The sequence below is a fragment of the Bison bison genome, unplaced genomic scaffold (genome assembly GCF_000754665.1).
Source record: "Bison bison bison isolate TAMUID 2011002044 unplaced genomic scaffold, Bison_UMD1.0 scf7180017864235, whole genome shotgun sequence".
NCBI classification, from domain to species: domain Eukaryota; kingdom Metazoa; phylum Chordata; class Mammalia; order Artiodactyla; family Bovidae; genus Bison; species Bison bison.
Genome location: NW_011494807.1, coordinates 6,649,619 through 6,670,698, shown reverse-complemented (window position 1 = coordinate 6,670,698; position 21,080 = coordinate 6,649,619). Strand labels below are relative to the sequence as shown.

The 21,080-nt window shown below is 40.4% G+C and overlaps 1 protein-coding gene across 4 annotated transcripts in view; it reads right to left on the bottom strand.

The window, feature by feature from the left end:
- The window catches only part of GRAMD3 (GRAM domain containing 3), a 123,497-nt gene that overhangs the window by 58,448 nt on the left and 43,969 nt on the right, over positions 1-21,080 (bottom strand). For 2 of the 4 annotated variants that reach the window (XM_010846314.1, XM_010846315.1), the window contains exon 1: positions 20,921-21,074. The exons of the other annotated variants lie outside the window; for them this stretch is intronic. In XM_010846314.1, coding sequence (XP_010844616.1) covers positions 20,921-21,003 — 83 coding nt within the window. In that variant the 5' untranslated portion in view covers positions 21,004-21,074. Of the gene's footprint in view, positions 1-20,920; positions 21,075-21,080 lie in introns of those variants that run through there. 4 annotated transcript variants of the gene reach the window in all.

Sequence of the window (21,080 nt, the reverse complement as noted above, 5' to 3'; positions counted from 1 at the left end):
CGATTGCAGCCATGAAATTAAAAGATGCTTACTCCTTGGAAGAAAAATTATGACCAACCTAGACAGCATATTCAAAAGCAGAGACATTACTTTGCCAACTAAGGTCCATCTAGTCAAGGCTATGGTTTTTCCTGTGGTCATGTATGGATGTGAGAGTTGGACTGTGAAGAAGGCTGAACACTGAAGAATTGATGCTTTTGAACTGTGGTGTTGGAGAAGACTCTTGAGAGTCCCTTGGACTGCAAGGAGATCCAACCAGTCCATTCTGAAGGAGATTAGCCCTGGGATTTCTTTGGAAGGACTGATGCTAAAGCTGAAACTCCAGTACTTTGGCCACCTCATGCGAAGAGTTGACTCATTGGAAAAGCCTCTGATGCTGGGAGGGATTGGGGGCAGGAGGAGAAGGGGACGACAGAGGATGAGATGGCTGGATGGCATCACTGACTCGATGGACGTGAGTCTGAGTGAACTCCGGGGGTTGGTGATAGACAGGGAGGCCTGGCGTGCTGCGATTCATGGGGTCGCAAAGAGTCAGACACGACTGAGCGACTGAACTGAACTGAACTGAACACAATACAGGAGGCGGTGATCAAAACCATCCCCCCCACCCTCCAAAATGCAAAAAGGCAAATGGTTGTCTGAGGAGGTTTTACAAATAGCTGAGAAAAGAGGAGAAGCAAAAAGCAAAGGAGAAAAGGAAAGATAAACCCTTCTGAATGCAGAGTTCCAAAGAATACCAAGGAGAGATAAGAAAGCCTTCCTAATTAAACAATACAAAGAAATAGAGTAAAACAACAGAATGGGAAAGACTAGAGATCTCTTCAAGGATGTTAGAGATATCAAGGGAACATTTCATGAAAAAATAGGCATAATAAAGGACAGAAATGGTATAGATCTAACAGTAGCAGAAGAGATTAAGAAAAGGTGACAAGAATACACAGAACTGTACAAAAAAGATCTTAATGACCCAGATAATCACGATGGTGTGATCACTCACCTAGAGCCAGACATTCTGGAATGTGAAGTCAAGTGGGCCTTAGGAAGCATCACTATGAACAAAGCTAGGGTGATGGAATTCCAGTTGGAGCTATTTCAAATCCTAAAAGATGCTGCACTCAGTATGCCAGCAAATGTGGAAAACTCAGCAGTGGCCACGGGACTCGAAAAGGTCAGTTTTCATTCCAATCCCAAAGAAAGACAATGCCAAAGAATGTTCAAATTACTACACAATTGCACTCATCTCACATGCTAGCAAAGTAGTGCTCAAAATTCTCCAAGCTAGGTTTCAACAGTATGTGAACCAAGAACTTCCAGATTCTCACGATGAATTTAGAAAAGGCAGAGGAACCAGAGATCAAACTGCCAACATCTGTTGGATGATAGAAAAAGCAAGAGAATTCCAAAAAAACATCTACTTCTGCTTCATTGACTACGCTAAAGCCTTTGACTGTGTGGATCGCAACAAACTGGAAAATTCTTAAAGGGATGGGAATACCAGGCCACCTTAACTGCCTCCTGAGAAATCTGTATGCAGGTCAAGAAGCAACAGTTAGAACCAGACACGGAACAATGGACTGGTTCCAAATTGGAAAAGGAGTATATCAAACCTGTATATTGTCACCCTGCTTATTTAACTTATATGCAGAGTACATCATGTGAAATGCCAACTGGATGAAGCACAAGCTAGAATCAAGACTGCCAGGAGAAATATCAATAACCTCAGATATGCAGATGACACCACCCTTACAGCAGAAAACGCAGAGGAACTTACTATAATCATAGATGTTGTTTGGGCTTCCCTTGAGGCTCAGCTGGTAAAGAATCCACCTGCTATGAGGGAGACCTGGGTTCGATCCCTGGGTTGGAAAGATCCCCTGGACAAGGGAAAGGCTACTCATTCCAGTATTCTGGCCTGGAGAATTTCATGGACTGTTAAGAGTCCATGGGGTTGCAGATCAGACATAAGTGACTTTCGCTAAGATATTGTTTAAAAGTTCTTTACATCTTAAATAGGGTTTTGAAGGAGCTTATTTCAAAATGATGACTGATGTAAATACTGAGGTAAGGAAGGCAGCTGAATATGAGATTAGGAGTTAATGGGTTAATATGGTAAATTTAAATCCAATAGCTTGACAATACATCAGGGAGACAAGTTATGAGCCTTTCTTCTGTCATGCAGATTTAGGCTGGATATTCTTACAGGCTTATCCTTTCGGAAGAATTTTAGAATCATTCTGTAATTAAAAAAAAAACACATTTATTTATTTGGCTGTGCTGGGTCTTAGTTGCGGCACAGGGGGTCTTTCAGTTACAGCATGAAAATTCTTAGTTGCCCCATGTGGGATCTAGTTCCCTGATCAGGGATGGAATCGTTCTCCCTGCATTGTCTAGCCATTGGACCACCCTTAATGTTTCTTAAGAGAGTCACTGATATTCTGTTTGGTTGTACTGAATTTATAAATTTAAGGAATGAAGCTATCTTTATAATGTGAAGGTTTCCTTTTAAAAGGAGGTAACCACTCCGTTTAAGTTGTCCCATTTAGTAGGTATAATTCCATGGACTGTATAGTCCATGGGGTTGCAAACAGTTGGACATGACTGAGTGACTTTCACTTTCACTTTAGTAGGTATATAGTTTTACTTTAAGTCCTAACATCTATTTCTGGGAGTTTTCAGCTCTCAGGGTCTTTTCTTCCTCCAGTTTACTTTTCAAATTAGCATTGTTAGAAAGTAATTGATTCTTTAAAAACATTTTATTGGCTTACAGTTGACTTAAAGGGCTTCCCTGACAGCTCAGCTGGTAAAAAGTCCACCTGCAATGCAGGAGACTATGGTTCAATGCCTGGGTCAGGAAGATCCTCAGGAGAAGGGATAGGCTACCCACTCTAGTATTATTGGGCTTCCCTGGTGGTTCAGTCTGTGAAGATTTGCCTACAATGCAGAAGACCTGCGTTTGATCCCTGGGTTGGGAAGATCCCCTGGACAAGGGAAAGACTATACCCACTCCAGTATTCTCGCCTGGAGAATTCCATGGACTCTAGAGTCCTTGAGGTCACAAAGAGTCAGACACAACTGAGCGACTTTCACTTTCACTATAGTTGACTTAAATGGTGTGTTAGTTTCTGCTGTTAATTTTTAAAATATTTCAGATACCACAAGTATACCTGTGGTGAATTCATTTCGATATTTGGCAAAACTAATATTGTAAAGTTTAAAAATAAAATTTAATTAAAAAAATATTTCAGATAATTAACTTATTGAATATTCTTGTTTCTAAATTTGTTAGCTTACTTGATTTTAAACACTAAAATTAATTTTTACCTGTGCTCAGCATACAGAAGGTCCAACCTCCTGTGAGTTACACTGACCTAGTTCTTTATTGCTTTCATCCTCTAACATACTGGTCATGTTCCATTTCATGAGAATGTTGACATCTTGGTCCTTCAAAGTCCAATGTTCAAGAGGGATGGCATCCAACAACTTGGCATTAAGTCCAGTGACCTTTATTTTCACTTCACAATTTCCCAGTGGCTCTGTAGTAAAGAATCTGCCTACAAAGCAGGAGATGTGGGCCAGATCCTTGGGTCAGGAAGATCCCCTGGAGGAGGACACAGCAACCCACTCAAGTACTCTGGCCTGAAAAATCCCATGGACAGAGGAGCCTGGTAGGCTACAGTCTAACAGGTTACAGAGAGTGGGACACGACTGGGCAGCCATGCACAGAATACAATAGAATAAACCACCACCAGTGTCTTGCTTTCAACATTATTCAGATTGTTCCATCCAGAAACTGAGGACATCTCTAACTTTCCACTCTCAGCCTGTTATCTCTCCAGTTTCCACCTCATGTACTTTTTGGCCTCACACAGACTACAGTCCTTGATATTTCCATGTTCTTCTAGTTGAATCAATCCCTTCGGATTTATTTCTTGAAGCAGCTCAGACCACACATATATATACACACACATGACTGATCACCTTTAGTTTGCAGTTATGCCCATTCTTTTGCACAGCCATTCAGCACAACTACCCCAAGACCAGCTCTGCACACTGTTAAAGGGGGAGAAATCAGCCCTTATGCTGGACTGGTACATTTGTTGTCAGCTGGGCCCTTGCCAGTTCTCTCCTATTCCCTCAACTTGTGTGCCAAACATTCTGCAGGCTCTCAAGTCCCTAACCAAACACAGTTCATACCTTTGGATGAAACGGCTTACCTTATCACTGTGCTGAGTCAACTGAAAACTGAAGTATTCAGACAAGGGTATGTCTTCCCCTGACTACCATCACCTAAACTTCCATCTACTGCATCATACATTCCTCCAGTTGATGTCCAAGCCCACTTTCTGATACCTCTGGGCTTGTTCTGTCAGTTATTCTATCTTTGGGCCACATCTTCATCTTTTCCTCTTTGCTGGTTCTTTCTCCTAATTTATATACAGGCCCACAAAGCTCTCCATCAAAAAAGCCAAAATCTTATTTAGTTCTCACTTCCTAAGGGTTACCTTCCTGTTTTCCCTTCAGTTCTCAGTCAAGGCTGTCAAAGCCAGTCCACCCATGCTGGGTCTGTTTCCACATTTCCCATTAACCCACTTGACTACAGTCTGGCCTCCATTCCCACTGCTTCACTAATATTTCTCTGGCAGAGTTCACCAGCAATCTCTACATTGCTAAATGCCGGTGGCATGTAAGGAGCTCTCTCAGTGCTGCTGTTGGTGGCACCTCTCACTGTTGACTGTATCTTGAGATTTCCCTTCTCTTGTTTTTTCCTCCTGTTTCTACACCATTCTGTCTGTTTGCCTTTGCTTTATTTTCTACTATTTATTCTCCATCTATTTATTACTCTCCATCTACTCTACTATTTATTCTCCATCACCTTTGCAGCCTCTTCTTTGACCTTTATTTCAACGCAGCATCATTCCTAGGTTCTCTCTTTGGTCCTTTTTGCTCCACTGGGAAATTCCATCCATTCCATCCACTGGGAAATTCCATCCACTGGATTTTAACTATCACTTCTATGCTGGCATTTCCCAGCTCTGTGTCCCAGCTCTGACCTTCTGGGGTATTTTCTGACACCAACAACCAATTCTCTGATTCTCCAGATACCAACTGGATATCCAACAGTCCAGTTCAATTCTGGCACTAATGGCCCACAGTTGGATCCAATCTCATAGGTTAAAGGCTTGACTGCCTCTGCTTCAGATGTCAGCTGCAAGTCCCAGGCCAAGTGGCTATAAACCAGAGGTTTCCAAGCTACCTCTCTCCTCCCCATTCGGTTTGATACTTTGCTAGAATGGCTCATAGACCCCAGGGGAATGCTTAACTTACATTTACTACTTTATTATGCAAGACGACTCAAGGATAGCCAGATGGAAGAGTTGCATAAGGCAGGGTATGGGGGTGTGTGGAGTTCTCATGTCCTCTCCGGGTGCACTGCCCTTCTAGTATCTTGATGTGTTCATTCACCAATCAAGTGCATCAAATCTTATACTACTTAATCTCTTGGTGCCCTCCCCTCCCAGGAGGCCAGGGATGGGGCCAAAAGCTCCCAACCTCTAATCACCTGGCCTTGCTGGTGGCCAGCCCCACCCTGAGGCTATCTAGGTGTACTGCCCTAAACCATCTCATTAGCATAAACTCAGATGTGATCAAAACGCATCATTATGAATAACAAGGGACACTCCTTCCTATCAGGAAATTCCAGTTCTGGGACTCTATGCCAGAAACTGGGGATAAAGACCAAATATATTTATTACAGAACAAACCTCCACCCCAATCTCTCTTTTCCTATGTTCCATGGCTTAATTAACAGCATCACAATCCATGCAGCCTTCATGGAGAAAGAAGATAAGAGTCTCTCTACCTTCCTTCTTCTGTCAATCCAATCCATCACCTGGTTCTTCCGATTTTATCTCCTTGACATTTCTCAAACCTGTTCTCCCATTTTCCTACTAAATCAATCTCATTTGGATTGTTTCACAGACAGCTAATCCTTGCTTCCTATTTTGTTCTCCATCAAGTCTACTTTAAACCTTGCTACTGGACCTGAAAAACTAAAACTTGACTTTATCACATACCTGTGTGAACCTTTCAGTGACTCCCATGTCTTATAGGTAAGTCCAAGCTCCTTCTCATGGCATACAAGGTCATCCTCTGTGACCTTCCTTCAGTCCATTGCGTCTGCCCAGGTACTGCCACTGAATATATATTTTATGTTCTAGTAATATTAGTTCCCCATAATCACCAGACTGTTTCACATTACTCTGCATTCATCTAGGCTATTCTGTTTGGAATAAATGATCTCTCTAATTTTTTTTTTTTAGCTAACTAACTCCTATTCCTCCTTCAAAATTTGGGTATCACCATTTCTTCTAAGAAGGCTTTTATACAATCCCTGCACTGGGCTGGTTGGTTCTCCACTATTCTCTTAAAATGCCTGTACAATATTCTTATTTATCACAATAGGCTGAAGTTGGTATTTAGCGTCATGGTAAGATACTGCTCAAGTTATAGTGAAATCTGCTGTGATGTTCTTGAGGGCAAGGTCCACATCTACTATATCCTAATATTCCTATAACACACTATAGTGCTTGACGATAGTGTCAAGCACTTAACACAAAAACTGTGCTAAATTCCAACTACTGCTACAAATAAAAGTACTTTAAAGGATACAAAGTGTGTTAAACTGCTGTGTGTGTGTGTGTGTGTGTGTGTGTGTGTGTGTTAGTCAGTTGTCTCCGACTCTGGGACCCCATGGACTGTAGCCCGCCAAGCTCCTCTGTCCATGGAATTCTCAGGCAAGAATACAGGAGTGGGTTGCCATTCCCTTCTCCAAGGGATCTTCCTGACTCAGATACCAAGTCAAGGACACCAGCTTACTCTTTCCAATTAAAATGCTGTTAATACTTACTAATTGGAAACGATAAGCTAGTATCCTTGACTTCGTATCCGAGGAAAGGGGCTTTTTAACTTTAAATTGTCTTTTGTATTCAAGTGCTATATATGATTACTTTCAGATTTGAAGTAGACCAGAGAAACCTGCAGTGCCACTGGTAATGAATTTGCTCCCCGTTTGTGTTATATAGGTTTTACATTGTTACTTGCTTAGACCTTTCTACTACAAGTTGTTCAGAAGGCATTGTGGTCCTGTCACCTGTAGCCAAAGGGCAAGCCAGTGTTGCCAAAACCGACATGGATGCTGATGTGTATCTATAAATATGTGGGAGGGACTTGAGGTACGTTTCAGCGGCAGTCTGCCTTAGCCAAGTATAAGTTAACCAAAAAGAAGGAAAAAAAAAAAAAGAGGCCAAACCAAGTAAGAAAGCGAGGATTCTATTCTTATTCAAAACACTTTCCTCAGGGTGTTCAGTCTGATAGAATTCTTCACATAAAGGCTCCAGAAGAGCGCAGAGAAGTAGGGCAGTTTCTTCAAAGAACTCATACTCTTCAGGTTGGAAGGGATTGAACAAATCAGGTCACTCAGCCCTCTCTCTTTATAGAGGAGTTAATTGAAGACCAAAGAAAACAGCTTCCCCAAAGTTCCAAAGAATCAACAGTATAGCCAAAGCCAGAAGCGAAGCACAGAGAGCCAAGCAGGGGAATTCTATTGGTAAATGGGGGCTCCAGGTCCTCCCCAGTTCTGCTTTCCTGCCCCGACCAGTCAACAGTCCAGCCACAGCAGACCCTAAGGATTCATCGAAAACACACATTTGAACTTCCAAGCCTGCCCTTGCTCACCCCTCGCCTGGAATAATTTTTCCCTTAGCTGAGGACAAATTCTTTCTTACCCATCAGCTGCATTTTAGACACCAGCACTTAGCTCAGCTCACCTCAAAAAAAAAAAAAAAAAAGGCCAGAAACAAAACCCGCAAACTTTTCAGAAGCCAGGCGTAGAAGAGAGATGGAAGTCTCCTTACTGTGGTGCCCCCAATTCCTTGACGAATCTATGTCTGGCACATGACACTCAAAGTCTCTAAGGGAGCTGTGTGGAGGTAATGAGCTATACCATTTCTATTAGCATTTGAGAATTATTGCAGAATTTTTATCACATAATATTGCTTGTGTGTGGGGGGTGTGTGTATGTGTGTGTGTATGTGTGTTCCACGCTCCTCTCACCAGACTGAGAGCTCCTAAAACTCTCACTCAGATGCACTGTCTACATCTCTCTCAGTCATGCATTCCCAGCACAGAGTACATGATTAAGAACGAGGTCCCATCTCACGCCGGTCAGAATGGCTGCTATCAAAAAGTCTACAAACAATAAATGCTGGAGAGGGTGTGGAGAAAAGGGAACCCTCTTACACTATTGGTGGGAATGCAAACTAGTACAGCCACTATGGAGAACAGTGTGGAGATTCCTTAAAAAACTGGAAATAAAACTGCCATACGACCCAGCAATCCCACTGCTAGGCATACACACCGAGGAAACCAGAATTGAAAGAGATATGTGTACCCCAACGTTCATCGCAGCACTGTTTACAATAGCCAGGACATGGAAGCAACCTAGATGTCCATCAGCAGATGAATGGATAAGAAAGCTGTGGTACATATACACAATGGAATATTACTCAGCTATTAAAAAGAATGCATTTGAATCAGTTCTAATAAGGTAGATGAAACTGGAGCCTATTATACAGAGTGTAATAAGTCAGAAAGAAAAACACCAATACAGTATATTAACACATATATATGGAATTTAGAAAGATGGTAATGATGACCCTATATGCGAGAGAGCAAAAGAGACACAGATGTAAAGAACAGACTGTTGGACTCCGTGGGAGAAAGTAAGGGTGGGATGATTTGAGAGAATAGCACTGAAACATGTATATTATCATATGTAAAATAGATCGCCAGTCCAGGTTCGATGCATGAGGCAGGGTGCTCAGGGCTGGTGCACTGGGATGGCCCTGAGGGATGGGATGGGGAGGGAGGTGGGGGAGGGTTTCAGGATAGAGAACACATGTACACCCATGGCTGATTCATGTGCATGTACGGCAGAAGCCACCACAATATTGTAAAGTAATTAGCCTCCAATTAAAATTTTAAAAAAAAAGAAATGCTTGCTTAATTACACTGAATTAGAGAAGAGTAGAGATATGTTACATAGCAGTTACCAAACAACAAGATTCAAATCAGATCTGAGATATGCTATGATAAGGAATCCATTCCAACTCAAAAGCAAGAAAAGGGAATAACAAAATATGCTTGTTTTTAAGTAGGCTCCAGGACTGGTAGGTAGTAGACCAGTCAGCTCACAGATATTAACTAGCAGGTAATTAGAATGGGAAAAAAACAAGAACAGAAAAATGGAAAGCCTCACAAGTTTCATAGCTAATTGACTGCTATCATATGGGAAAGACATGAGTCATGCCTTGAATACACCAGTGGGAAAGTCCATCTGGTATAAACTGAGGATATGGGGAGTGGACCTGAGAAAATATAATGTGTATATAAATTCCCACAGTGTGTAACGAAGCAGAAGAGAGAACAAGATGATTGTGATAGCTGAGCCTTTTGCTTACGTCACTGTCTATATACACTGAAGAAGATTTTAGAACAGAACAATAAGTAGAACATTTTACTGTTTTCATAATGAGGTTACAAAGTAATAAGCCTAAATTGGGTGTAGAAATTGGTTTGTAAGTCTCATCAGAAATTCCGACTTATTATTTTATAGTCACATCTTTTTGGATCAAAAATGATCTTATCCATAGACTGGTTTAAAGGTGTTTAAACTATTCTTATTCACCAAATCTGGTTTCAGGCTGTTTCCCAAAGTTGAATTCATTTTCAAAGAAAGAGGATTTGCCAACCTTATGACTATTCAAAGAATGAGCTCCAGGCTCTGAAAGTAACTTCACAAAAATTTCAAAAAGATTCTGTGCAATTGCAGAATTTTTACAAAAGTTCTTGGTCCCTTCGGCAATTATTTTAAAAAATTCACATGGTTTTAAAAACAAAATCGGTCACATTACTTCACAGAAACACTATGTACTTCTGCAAAGAAGAACCTAAGCATGGTTTTTAAAAATCGGAATCTGAATGACTGCTATGCAAATCACCATGTGAAGCTGGAACTGAAACAATAAAGTTTCAGGTCTACATAGTCAGGTCTGAGCTCAGATAGAGACAAAAGAATCCAGAAAGGCACCTGTGTCTGACAGTACACAGAGCACTGGCTCCCACCTGGCAGCTACAGGTGCTCTCTCTACTCTGTCCTCTAAAAGACCATTAGAAATCCTTTCAGTGTTAGAACTGTAGAAAGGAAGGAAATGAGAAAGAAAGGAAATGAGTCTTGGTTTTATAGTTGAGAAAGCAGACCTATAAAAGTTAACAAATCTAAACTGGGCTGCACAGATACCTAATGGAAGCCACTTTGTCTTCTGCATTTTTTGCTCTTCCCAACTCTAGTGAGCCTGTAGAATTAATGATTTTAGGAGCCTGGCTCAGATTAGACTGCCTATATTTGAATTCTGGCTCCAACATTTCAACAGCTATTATAAACTTGGGCAAGTCACTGTGTCTCTGTTATGCATAAAAATGTGATGCTAACTGTCCCTTCCATTGTACATGTATATATATACAAGTACTTTGAAAAGGATCTAGCATATAACAATAATATTATCTCATCTCATCTAAATATATCAGCTGCTATATTTGATATACATTTTCTGGAGCTACCTAGTTTCTTCTTTGAAAGAAATCTCAAAAAAAAATATTCCTTTCCTTTACTCTTTTTTGTATGGGCAAAGGCCCCATCTTCATCTTGGTCACTGCCATGACACAGCACAGTGCCCAATACACAGAACTCCTTAATAAATGTCAGCTGACAACATGAGCAAATCTCTCTGGTCCTTATCAACTGTTAAAATATTGCCTTTCTCCTGGCTCATATACCATTTATTACTCTCTCATCTCAGGTTCTGTTGAGAAGTATGACATGTGGTGATTTCAGAATTTGAATTTAGAAAATGTGTTGTGATTCTTTGTATATAACAATTTCAGAAAAGATTCTGATCAAATCAGGAAAAAATATAAGCTATCTACCAGGTTCATGTCAAAACTAGTTCAACTTCAGATGAGCGGAAGGGGAAGAGGGAGGGGAAAAAACATTCTTGACAGTTTGCATAGGCTCTCAGAGGACCACCTTATATGTTATACAAACATTTAAGTTGTTAAGATCAAATGAGGAACCATTTTCCTATGAATTACAGAAACAGTACAGTGATAATAAAAGTTGTCATGATGAATAGTTTTCCTTCACTGTTGACATGGCAACTCAACTCACAATGCAGCTTTTATAGCTCTACACATTAGATGTTTCCAAATAATCTGTAGGATCATAAGATAACTGTTTTCAGATAATAATCCTTAACAGTAAAAGACACAAAAATTAGAGTATTCTGAGTTCTTCCCATTTTTTAACTCATTGAACAGGATGCAAGACACAATTTGAAAAATCTAGAAGGTAATAAACATGGATATAATCATAAACCTGACATACACAGACTTTAAGAAAACACCAACATTTGTACAGAGATTAGCATCTCCATTAGGGAAGGAGAGGCATGTCAGCCACCCAGCTTCAGTGACAGCACAGGGAGAGACAAGGAGGAGCATCTTTCAGGAGAGAAGGGGGAGATCAGACAGGTCAGTGGTGAAGTACCATTTGTTTTTTCATCTTTTCAGTATGACTCAATCTTCCTCTCGTCTTTCTAAAGCTCTTCTATTCTCTCCCCACCTGCTTACTCATTGCCTCCAATGTCACATTTCCATTTCTCCATTTCTGGTCTCTGCTCTGCTCTTGTCTTATCACTACTGTGACTTTTATCTAGTTGTTCACGAGGTAGTCCAGATTTCTTGCTGCTTCATTTGACCAGAAGTCTTTCTAGGCTCATCCAGGTAGGACAGAGGCAAAGAAAAGATTAGAAGATGAACTGGTAACTTGAGGATAGGTCAGTAGGACATCAAGTCTTCCATCTAACACTCCAAGTCTACCTGGCTAAGGCAAACCTCTGTTCTCATGGATTTATTTATTCATCAATATTTAAACTCTGTATGTCATCTTGCTCACGCTCAGTCACTAAGCTGTGTCTGACTATTTTCCACCTCATGGATTGTAGCCTGCCAGGTTCCTCTGTCCATGGGATTTCCCAGGCAAGAATACTGGAGTAGGGTGCCATTTCCTTCTCCAGGGGATCTTCCCAACCCAGGGATGGAACCTGTGTCTCCTGCATTGGCAGGTGGGTTCTTTACCTCTGAGCCACCAGAGAAGCCCAGGTCACCTAGATAATTATTCTGCAAAGAAGTTTGGGAAAGGTTGCTCATGAGAATAATGGCTGCTGTTTATTGAGCTCTCTTACAGTGTACAGTCCAGATACTGTAGGATCACACTTAATCCTCCTGACAACCTCACGAGGTGCTTCATTGTGCCAAGTACAGCACATTTAAGAGTCATACTGGGAGGTGGCTATTCTAAAGAAAAAGAAAAATCAACAAAAAAACTTGACTCTGGCTTTAAATGACAATAGCATAAGAACAAAATCCAAAGGGACTTCTCTGGTGGTCCAGAGGATAAGACTCCGTGTTTCCAATGCAAGGGGAACAGGTTCGATCCCTGGTCAAGGAATTAGATCCCACATGCTGAAACTAAAGATTCTGAGGCCCCAACTAAAAAAGAGAGCCTGTATGTTGCAACTACAAGATCTTGCATGCTGGAACGATCAGTGATCTCAAGTGCCGCAACTAAGAGCCAGCAGCACAGCCAAATAAATAAACAAAATACATTATTAAAAAAAAAAAAAAGAACAAAACCTGAACTCTTGGCAAGTGGTTACCTTTGAGACAAGGAACAGGAACTGTCAGGTAGAAGAGAGGAGGAATACTTTCACTTTTCATTTTATACCTATCTATACTGTTTTAATTTTTTAGCTTTTAAATATGTTAGCACATATGGGGGAACGCTATAGTCTTGTTTAAAAATCTCTTCTTTGTAAATTTCATCATTAAAAATAATCCAGTAATAAATGTTACCTGCAAAATTTTAAGAGATTGCAAAAACAGGTCCCAAGTATGACAGCCTGAGTTAACTTTTTAACACTGTCGTTTGGGGTAAGTTTTCAAAATCGTAAGTATTAATGTCACTCAGTTAACAACGCAACAGATACCTGTTATGTTATTAAGTGTAAGGTACTGACATATCTTTAAGGTGCTTACAGTCTTGTTTCCCTGCTATGTGGAAGCACTTTCTCTTAAATCTAACCACAGGCCCTCATACACTGCTAGTGGGCATGTAACATGGTGTAGCTGCTTCAGAAAACAGTCTGCCAGTTCCTCAAAAAGTTAAAACACAGAGTTACAATATGATCCAGTAATCACATTTATAGGTACATGCTTGAGAGAAATGAAAACATATATCCACAGAAAGACTTTCACACAAGTATTCAAGGCAGCATTACACATTATGTTCATGAACAGGTGGACATACAGACAAATGGTCTATCCACACAGTGGAATACTATTCGGGAACGAAAAGGAATGGGCCACTGACACATGCTACTTCATGGATGAACCTCAAAAACATGATATTAAGTGAAAGAAGCAGACACGAGAGGTCACAAATTACATGTGACTCTATTTGTATGAAAAGCTCAGAAACAGGAAATTTAGAGAGACAGAAAATAGTGGGGCTGGGGATGAACTTTAACTATTTTTAAAACTACAATTTATGTCGTGCTAATGGTAGTTAGTATAAATGGGCCCACTAGCTCTTAAAGGGGAAGTGTGTGAAAATGTTCTAAAACCTGGTTATAGTGATGGTGCACCACTCAGTAAAGTTATTACAAGTCACTGAATTGTCTACTTGACACAGGTAAATTTTATGATGTGTAAAATATGCCTCAATAAAGCTGTTAAAAATCACCAGCATCTTTGGTCATCGTGTCCCATCGTGAATGTGGGAACCTCTAGTATGTGTGGAGTGACCAATGAGAACATATGAATTAGTTTATTAATAAATTAGGGACTGGAGTTTAAGTTGGTTCTGCTTCTCTTCTAAGGGTAAATAATCAAATTTAGGCATAGATAAAAATACCCTCTTTTCTTTAAGGAGTAAGAAGTCACTTTAAGTCACTCAAGTGGCGGTGGAGGAGTTTCTCCTGAGGACCTGTGCTTTATGGCACTTGAAAACGTGTAAAATGCCTAAAGCTGGGCACTTAAAGAATTAGGAAGATGCTGAAGGACAAGTCTACTGAAAATTTAGCTAATGGAAACAACTCAGCAGTTTAAAGATGAGGAGCCACGAGGCAGAGCTTCCCCACCAGCATCTCTTACAAGCGTCCTATAATAATAAATCTATTAATATTGCTTGCTTATCAAAGGAAAAAAGATGAGGAGCCATGCAGAAAAGCTCAGAACCAGGACGCAGGATGTATAATCAACGGGTCAGAGAGAAATGCACTGATAATAGCTGTGTGCGTGCATGTGTACTCAGTCTTGTCCAATTCTGTGACGCCATGGCAAGAATATTGGCGTGGGTTTCCATTTCCTTCTCCAAGGAATCTTCTTAACCCAGGGATCAAACCCGCGTCTCTTGTGTATCCTTCATTGGCAGGTGGAATTTTTTTACCCCTGAGCCATCTGGGAAGCCCTGATAGTAGATGGGAGAACACCAAATCAGTAAGCAACATGGAAATGAGCTTGCAGGCCACTGAAGAGTTATGGCGTGGGATCCTTTTAGCATAAAGTAATGACCAAGCTGCCAAGTTGGATTTGTGGAAATGTTTAGTGGCTATCATGAGTGCCAGATAAGTCTAGTTGATGGAACAGAGGCTTACTTAACAGGACTGGCACCTGTGACTGTTAGAACTAGGCCTTTTGAATTTTGACTATTTTGTTTAAGTACATTTTATGTCACGCTTCTTCCCCACCCCACAGCATGTCCCAGACCTTCAACAGCAAGCACTACCACATGGTTTCTGGAACATTAACCATTTCAGGAGAATCCCACGGACGGAGGAGGCTGGTGGGCCACAGTCCACAGGGTCGCAAACAGCTGGACACGACGGAGCGACTTCACTCACTTACTCACAACCATTTCAGGAACTAGGTGAAATGAGTTTCTGATGTTTCCCAGTTAAACCTCAAAGTAACCTATACGAAACAGCTGACTTTATTTATTTTTTGTCGTGCCATGGGGTTTGCTGGATTTCCGACCAAGGACTGAACCTGTGCTCTGGGGCAGTGGAAGCTTGGAGTTCCAACCACGGACTGCCAGGGAATTCCCACAGCTGACTTTATTATTCTTTATATAACAAAGCTTGGAGGTGCTAAGTAACACCTCCAGGGTCACATTCCTAGAAGACAAGAAAGTCATATTTCAAATCCTCGTTTTCTAGAGCCTGCGTTCTTAATCTGTACTGCCTTGACAAATTAGCAATTTCTAATGACATTTAGCCATGGAGCTGATTTGGGTCATTAAATTTCTTTTCAAAACAGTTCAAACTAAAACACTGTTTATTTTTCTCCATTTTTTCAAACTCCTCAATTAAGCACTGTACCTTAATATAATTTAAATATTTTCTAATATGTTATAATTTTTTCCTCTTATCCAGAAGTTTATATTAAAAAGTACCGTGGACATCCTGTCAGAGTTACCTGAAAATTAGAATTAAAAAAGAAAAAAAATATACACACCTATGGGAAGATATATAATATACAGATAATTATAGAGATTTTCTTACTAAATAGGCACTTTCAAAGTCTGGAGTTAAGAAAGCACTAAGAAATCAAGCTACATTCAATAAGTATTCATCTTTACTCCTCTTGCTTCCAATGCAAGATCAAGCCCCAACTGCAACCCTTCTGTTTGTCAAGTACCCACAAGGACAATGTAATTGGAAGATAAATACCTTCACTACAGGTAATTTATTTTTACTTGAATTCACTATTTAAAGTTAAAGTATATGTCGCAAATAATTATTATTTCTTGATAATCCCAGAGAACTTCCTTTTAAGGTAAAAATGCTTGTATTGCATACTTCCCTGGTGGCTCAGAGGTTAAAGAGTCTTCCTGCAATGCGGGAGATCCAGGTTCAATTCCTGGGTGGGGAAGATCCCCTGGAGAAGGAAACGGCAACCCACTCCAGTATTCTCGCCTGGAGAATACCATGGATGGAGGAGCCTGGTAGGCTACAGTCCACAGGGTCGAAAAGAGTCGGACACGACTGAGCAAATTCACTTTTCTTTCATTTACCTTCTCTTTCTCCACGTATAAGAAACTGAATAAATTTCTAGAATTATTATGTCCTAAGGTATTAAAGCTTACATGTTTAAAATTCAAACTGCAGGGAATTCCCTGGCGGTCCAATATTTAAGAATTCACCTGTCAATGCAGGGGACACAGGTTAGATCCCTGCTCGTGTGGGCATGCCAAGGCACAGCTAAGCCCACTGCTTTAGAGCCTGTGCTCTGCAACGAGAGAACCCACTACTGCAATGAGAAGCCTGCACATTGCAACTAGGGAGTAGCCCCTGCACGCCATAACTAGAGAAAGCCTGCAGCTACAAAGACCCAGTGCAGCCAAAAATAAATCAACAGCTGTGTACTAAAAAAATTAGTATTAAAAAAACCAAATTGTATCACAAGTATATATGTGATATAATTCATTATTTGAAATATGAATCAACTGCCCAGAATTCTGTATTAGTTTTAGATACTTTTTGAAATTCATTAAAAGTAACTTAGATCCATCAGAGACTTTAAGACATAAAAGTGTATCTAAAAAAGTTAGTCTATGTTAGAAATATCTATGTATTGTGAACATGAAAGAAATCAAGAATGAAAAAGATAAAGCAGAGAAAAACTAGGCTCTCAAAAAGAAATATGTAGCGAAAACTACCAATTCTTGGTTAAAAAAAGGGGGAGTGTTATTTTTTAAGTCAAATATGTATTTTAGTGGTAAGCAAATGTGCAGTCTCACTTCTAGCACAAAGATGAATAAATAAGCCACAGCTCTCAGGCAAGTAATTGCTGCTATGGCTGCTAAATTGCTTCAGTCGTGTCCGACTCTGTGCGACCCCACAGATGGCAGCCCACCAGGCTCCCCCGTTCCTGGGATTCTCCAGGCAAGAACACTGGAGTGGGTTGCCATTTCCTTCTCCAATGCATGAAAGTGAAAAGTGAAAGTTAAGACGCTCAGTCCTGTCTGACTCTTAGAGACCCCATGGACTACAGCCCACCAGGCTCCTCCGTCCATGGGCTTTTCCAGGCAAGAGTACTGGAGTGGGGTGCCATTGCCTTCTCCGCAGGCAAGTAAAGGTATCTAAAAATTCTCCTGCTACTGACAGAAAATTTGATTAAAAGTATAATTTCCCCTGAGATAGTCAAACTGAAAGTCAGCTATAAGCATATTACATACCTTAAGTAGGTGGGATGGGTCTTAGCCTTCATAGTTCATCAACAGATAGTTACTGAAAGTGATTCTTTGCCAAGTTCTTTGAGAAATTCAATACAAAAAAAATGTGACTGGAGTTTGCAATTTATTTGGGGACAGTTAACTAAGGTACACTGGACTAGTGTCTGAATTAATACACGTTAACAAAGCAGTACTCTGTACATACTAAATGTTATGTAAACATTAACTATTAATAAAAATTAATAACAGTAGCAGCTCACGTCTCTGGGCTGACCACATACATACAAAGAGAGCACTGGTAAGAAAGAGGAGAGTGTGGCCAGTGATAGGAGAGGCTTTAAATGAAGGAAAGCTTGAGCTGATTTACAGAAGTATCTTAAGAGAAAGAAGAGAGCACACTGCTTGAGCAAAGTAATAGAGCTGAGGAGGCAGGAAGGATGAGGAAGCTTGATTCAGTACTACGACTGAATACTACTTATTCTTCTGCGTTATCACCTCTGAATTACAGAGCTGCTGCTGTGACTGTTGGCTGCAGAATCGGTGCGAGCTTCCGTGCAAGCTGACTAGTACTAGGAAACGTATATTAGGAAATGGTCTATGTGTGTCCAGATCACCAATGGTCTTAAAATCTTGGCAGAGGACCCTGTTTCTTAGAGTAGGTCATAGAGGGCCATCAAAGTTTCCGCAGTATAGGAGTAGAGATAAAGATTCAAGTTCAGGCTCTAGACTTAGAGGAGTCCTGGACTTGAATATGAGCTGTTCTCTTATTAACTGTGTCTCTGCCTGCCGAGTTACTTCTCAGAGTTTCAATGTTACTACTTAAAAATGGCCATAGTCATAGTGTCGACCTGAATTTGTATGAAAATGAATGCGAAGTTTTGAGCATGTGGTCTGTAACATAGCAGGCATTCTCCATAATTGGCATCTATTATTAATTAAGAGGCTAAGGTCTTAGGTGATGAGGCTCCTGTGGGTGAAGTTACAGATGTAGAGACTGGGGAGGGAGCAAGCCATTCTAACACTCTTGAAGAAAATGTCCCTTGGGACACCCAGGTTTCAACAACTTGGGAGTTTAGTGATAATTAATCTAAAACAGGAAATTCAAAACAGAGAAGTTAGACTTGAGTTTCCAAGCATAAAAATGTCACCATGACTTCAAATATGGAGTCATCACAGCAATATCACTGTGATAATATATCTACCTATGTCTTTAAATGATATTTATTCTGTTACCAAAGCAAGAGGTTAAGAGCTCAGAATAAAATGGTGTCTAAAATCTTAGACTGAATCAGAAGTGACTTCAATGGATCTAGGAATTACCATTTTGTTGGGAAAAGCAAACCAAAACCCCAATAAACCAAGGACTGCCAAGTGGATAAACATCCGAACTGTGGAGAAGATTCAGTTGTAGGCCAAACTTTTTACAGATTCTTTTGCGTTTAATGGTAATACACATATGTGCCTCCCCTAAACGCTACTCTTGGAGGTACAGAAGGATGGATACCGAATCACATTCATTCTTGTATTCCCCACCGTTATTGAAGAAACAGTAAATATTCCAATATTTATAGAACTGAAATGAATTTGTGAAATAGAATGGGCTTCAAAGGAAGGGGCTGGCCATTTGGGGCCTTGAGCTTCAGTGCTGTTGTGCTTATATTCTACATAATTATTTTCTCAATATCTAAAGAGTTTTAGTTTAACTAAATTAGTCTAAATAGCAGACATTTAGTCTATAATAGATGATTGCAATCAATCAAAATGAGCTCGTTGACTGAGTACCTAAAGGACTAGGAATGTGACAACTTAAAACTTAAGATCTGTGGGGTAGACTTGACTCATTCTGCCTTATGTAGCTGGAAATAAATACTGCCTTTGGATGAGTTCTGAACTAGGAGTTTAGAGTTCCAGTCTTCCCTGTGCCCATTACCACCTCAGACATCTATGAAATGGTGACACCTCTTATTCAGGGAAGTAAAGTTCATAAAAGAATGATTAAGTATAAAGGAAATCTACATCATTTGCTAGTTCATCTTTTTCTTGGGTTTGAATTATTAGTATAAAATATGGATTTTATTTGAGGGCGAGGAAACAAGAATATGTTGTGAGAGTTATACCTATAGGAATTTTTCCCTCAATCATCTTTTTTCAATCAGTAGAAAGGAAAGAACATCAGTTTATGTTGACGAAGATGGAGGGAAAACGTAAGAGAAGCCAAAGAAAGCAGACACTGGAAGAGAATGTGACCAAAACTTTTGAAACCACAAATCAAAGCAGTGAATAAAAGCTATTCTTTTTTCTAAAAGGTCAGCTCAAACTTCAATAAATAGGTGGAATATGCTTTTGCAAATGCACATCTTTATGTTGAACCAGGCTGTGTTTTTAAAAAACCAGTAAGTGCTGAAATAATGAATGATGGGGATTGGATTTTTTTAATCTTTTCTCTTTTTTTTTTTTGGATTGAATCTTTACTATTAAAAAGTGTATCATCTTTTTATATTAGTATCAATAAAGCATTTTAGATACCCAACAGCTTGGTACCATAAAAAGTAAAACTGGGCTTATTTAGATATTTACTTTACTCCTACTTAATGTTAGAGTGATGCAGAAAATAAGCAAATAAAGATTCTTCTCCTTTTTAAAAGAAGAGTTTAGGAATAACAATCATACAACAACCATAATGCTGGATTTTTTTTTTTTTAAGTACACGCGATAAATGTTACACGAAGCCAATCCTTGTGATCAAATATTTGAGTTTCTTAAACCAGAAGAGTTTATAGGTCAAACAATGTGCAAATCCTATTACCCACAAGAGTCCTCTAAGAGGACAGTCACCGTCCAATATTTGTTGTGTTTTATTTTGTTATACTTTTATTGTGCTTCCCCACCCCCGCATCCTCCCTTTTTATACACTTTTAAAAACTGTGTAACAAGTTTGTGTTAAGTATCCAACAAAGGCAGGCAGTCTTTGAGGGGGAGAAATAAAACATGTTTCATGTTTTCCACTATTTTTGCGGTCTCTAGAGGGTAAACAGGGAAGGGGATGAGGGAAAAACACCCTCACGTCCGAATCAGAATGCCAAAATACGCATCGTTGTGAAGCTATTGATGAGATGCCATCTACGGGACAGCGGCATCTCCACACGCGTCCTTAAGAAGTAAGACAATTAGAATAAATGTGAAGCGCTGGTTCTCGGCTTGGAAATCTGAAAGTTCGCCCCAGACCTCCCTAGGGATTTATAAAACACCAACGGTGCTTTCGGCTCAAATAATTCCCAGCCCCGCGGGAATGCATGCTGCAGTGCATTCCACAAAACTCTGCCATGCCTTTTCTCTACTATAGAATCGGGGGCAAAAAAAGAGGCCGGGCGCCACAGAAAGAGTTCAAGCACAAGTCTGTCCACGTTTAAAGCTCCAGAAAGCCGTGTCCACTTCCAACTCGCCCCTGGCGGAGAAGTTTGGGCAGCGCGCGTCCTCCCGCCCCGGCTGGGTCCACCGGAGGATACTTACTGGGCTGAGCCAACTTTGCTCTCCCTCTTCCCGAGCACTTTGGCAGACTTTGTGTCGTCCACATCTTGCTGTAGTTCGGTCATCAGGGCCACGTCTGGAGGGCACCTTCACACCGTCTCCTCCTCCCCGCTTCCCCGGCTCCCACCGTCCGGGTTGCAGG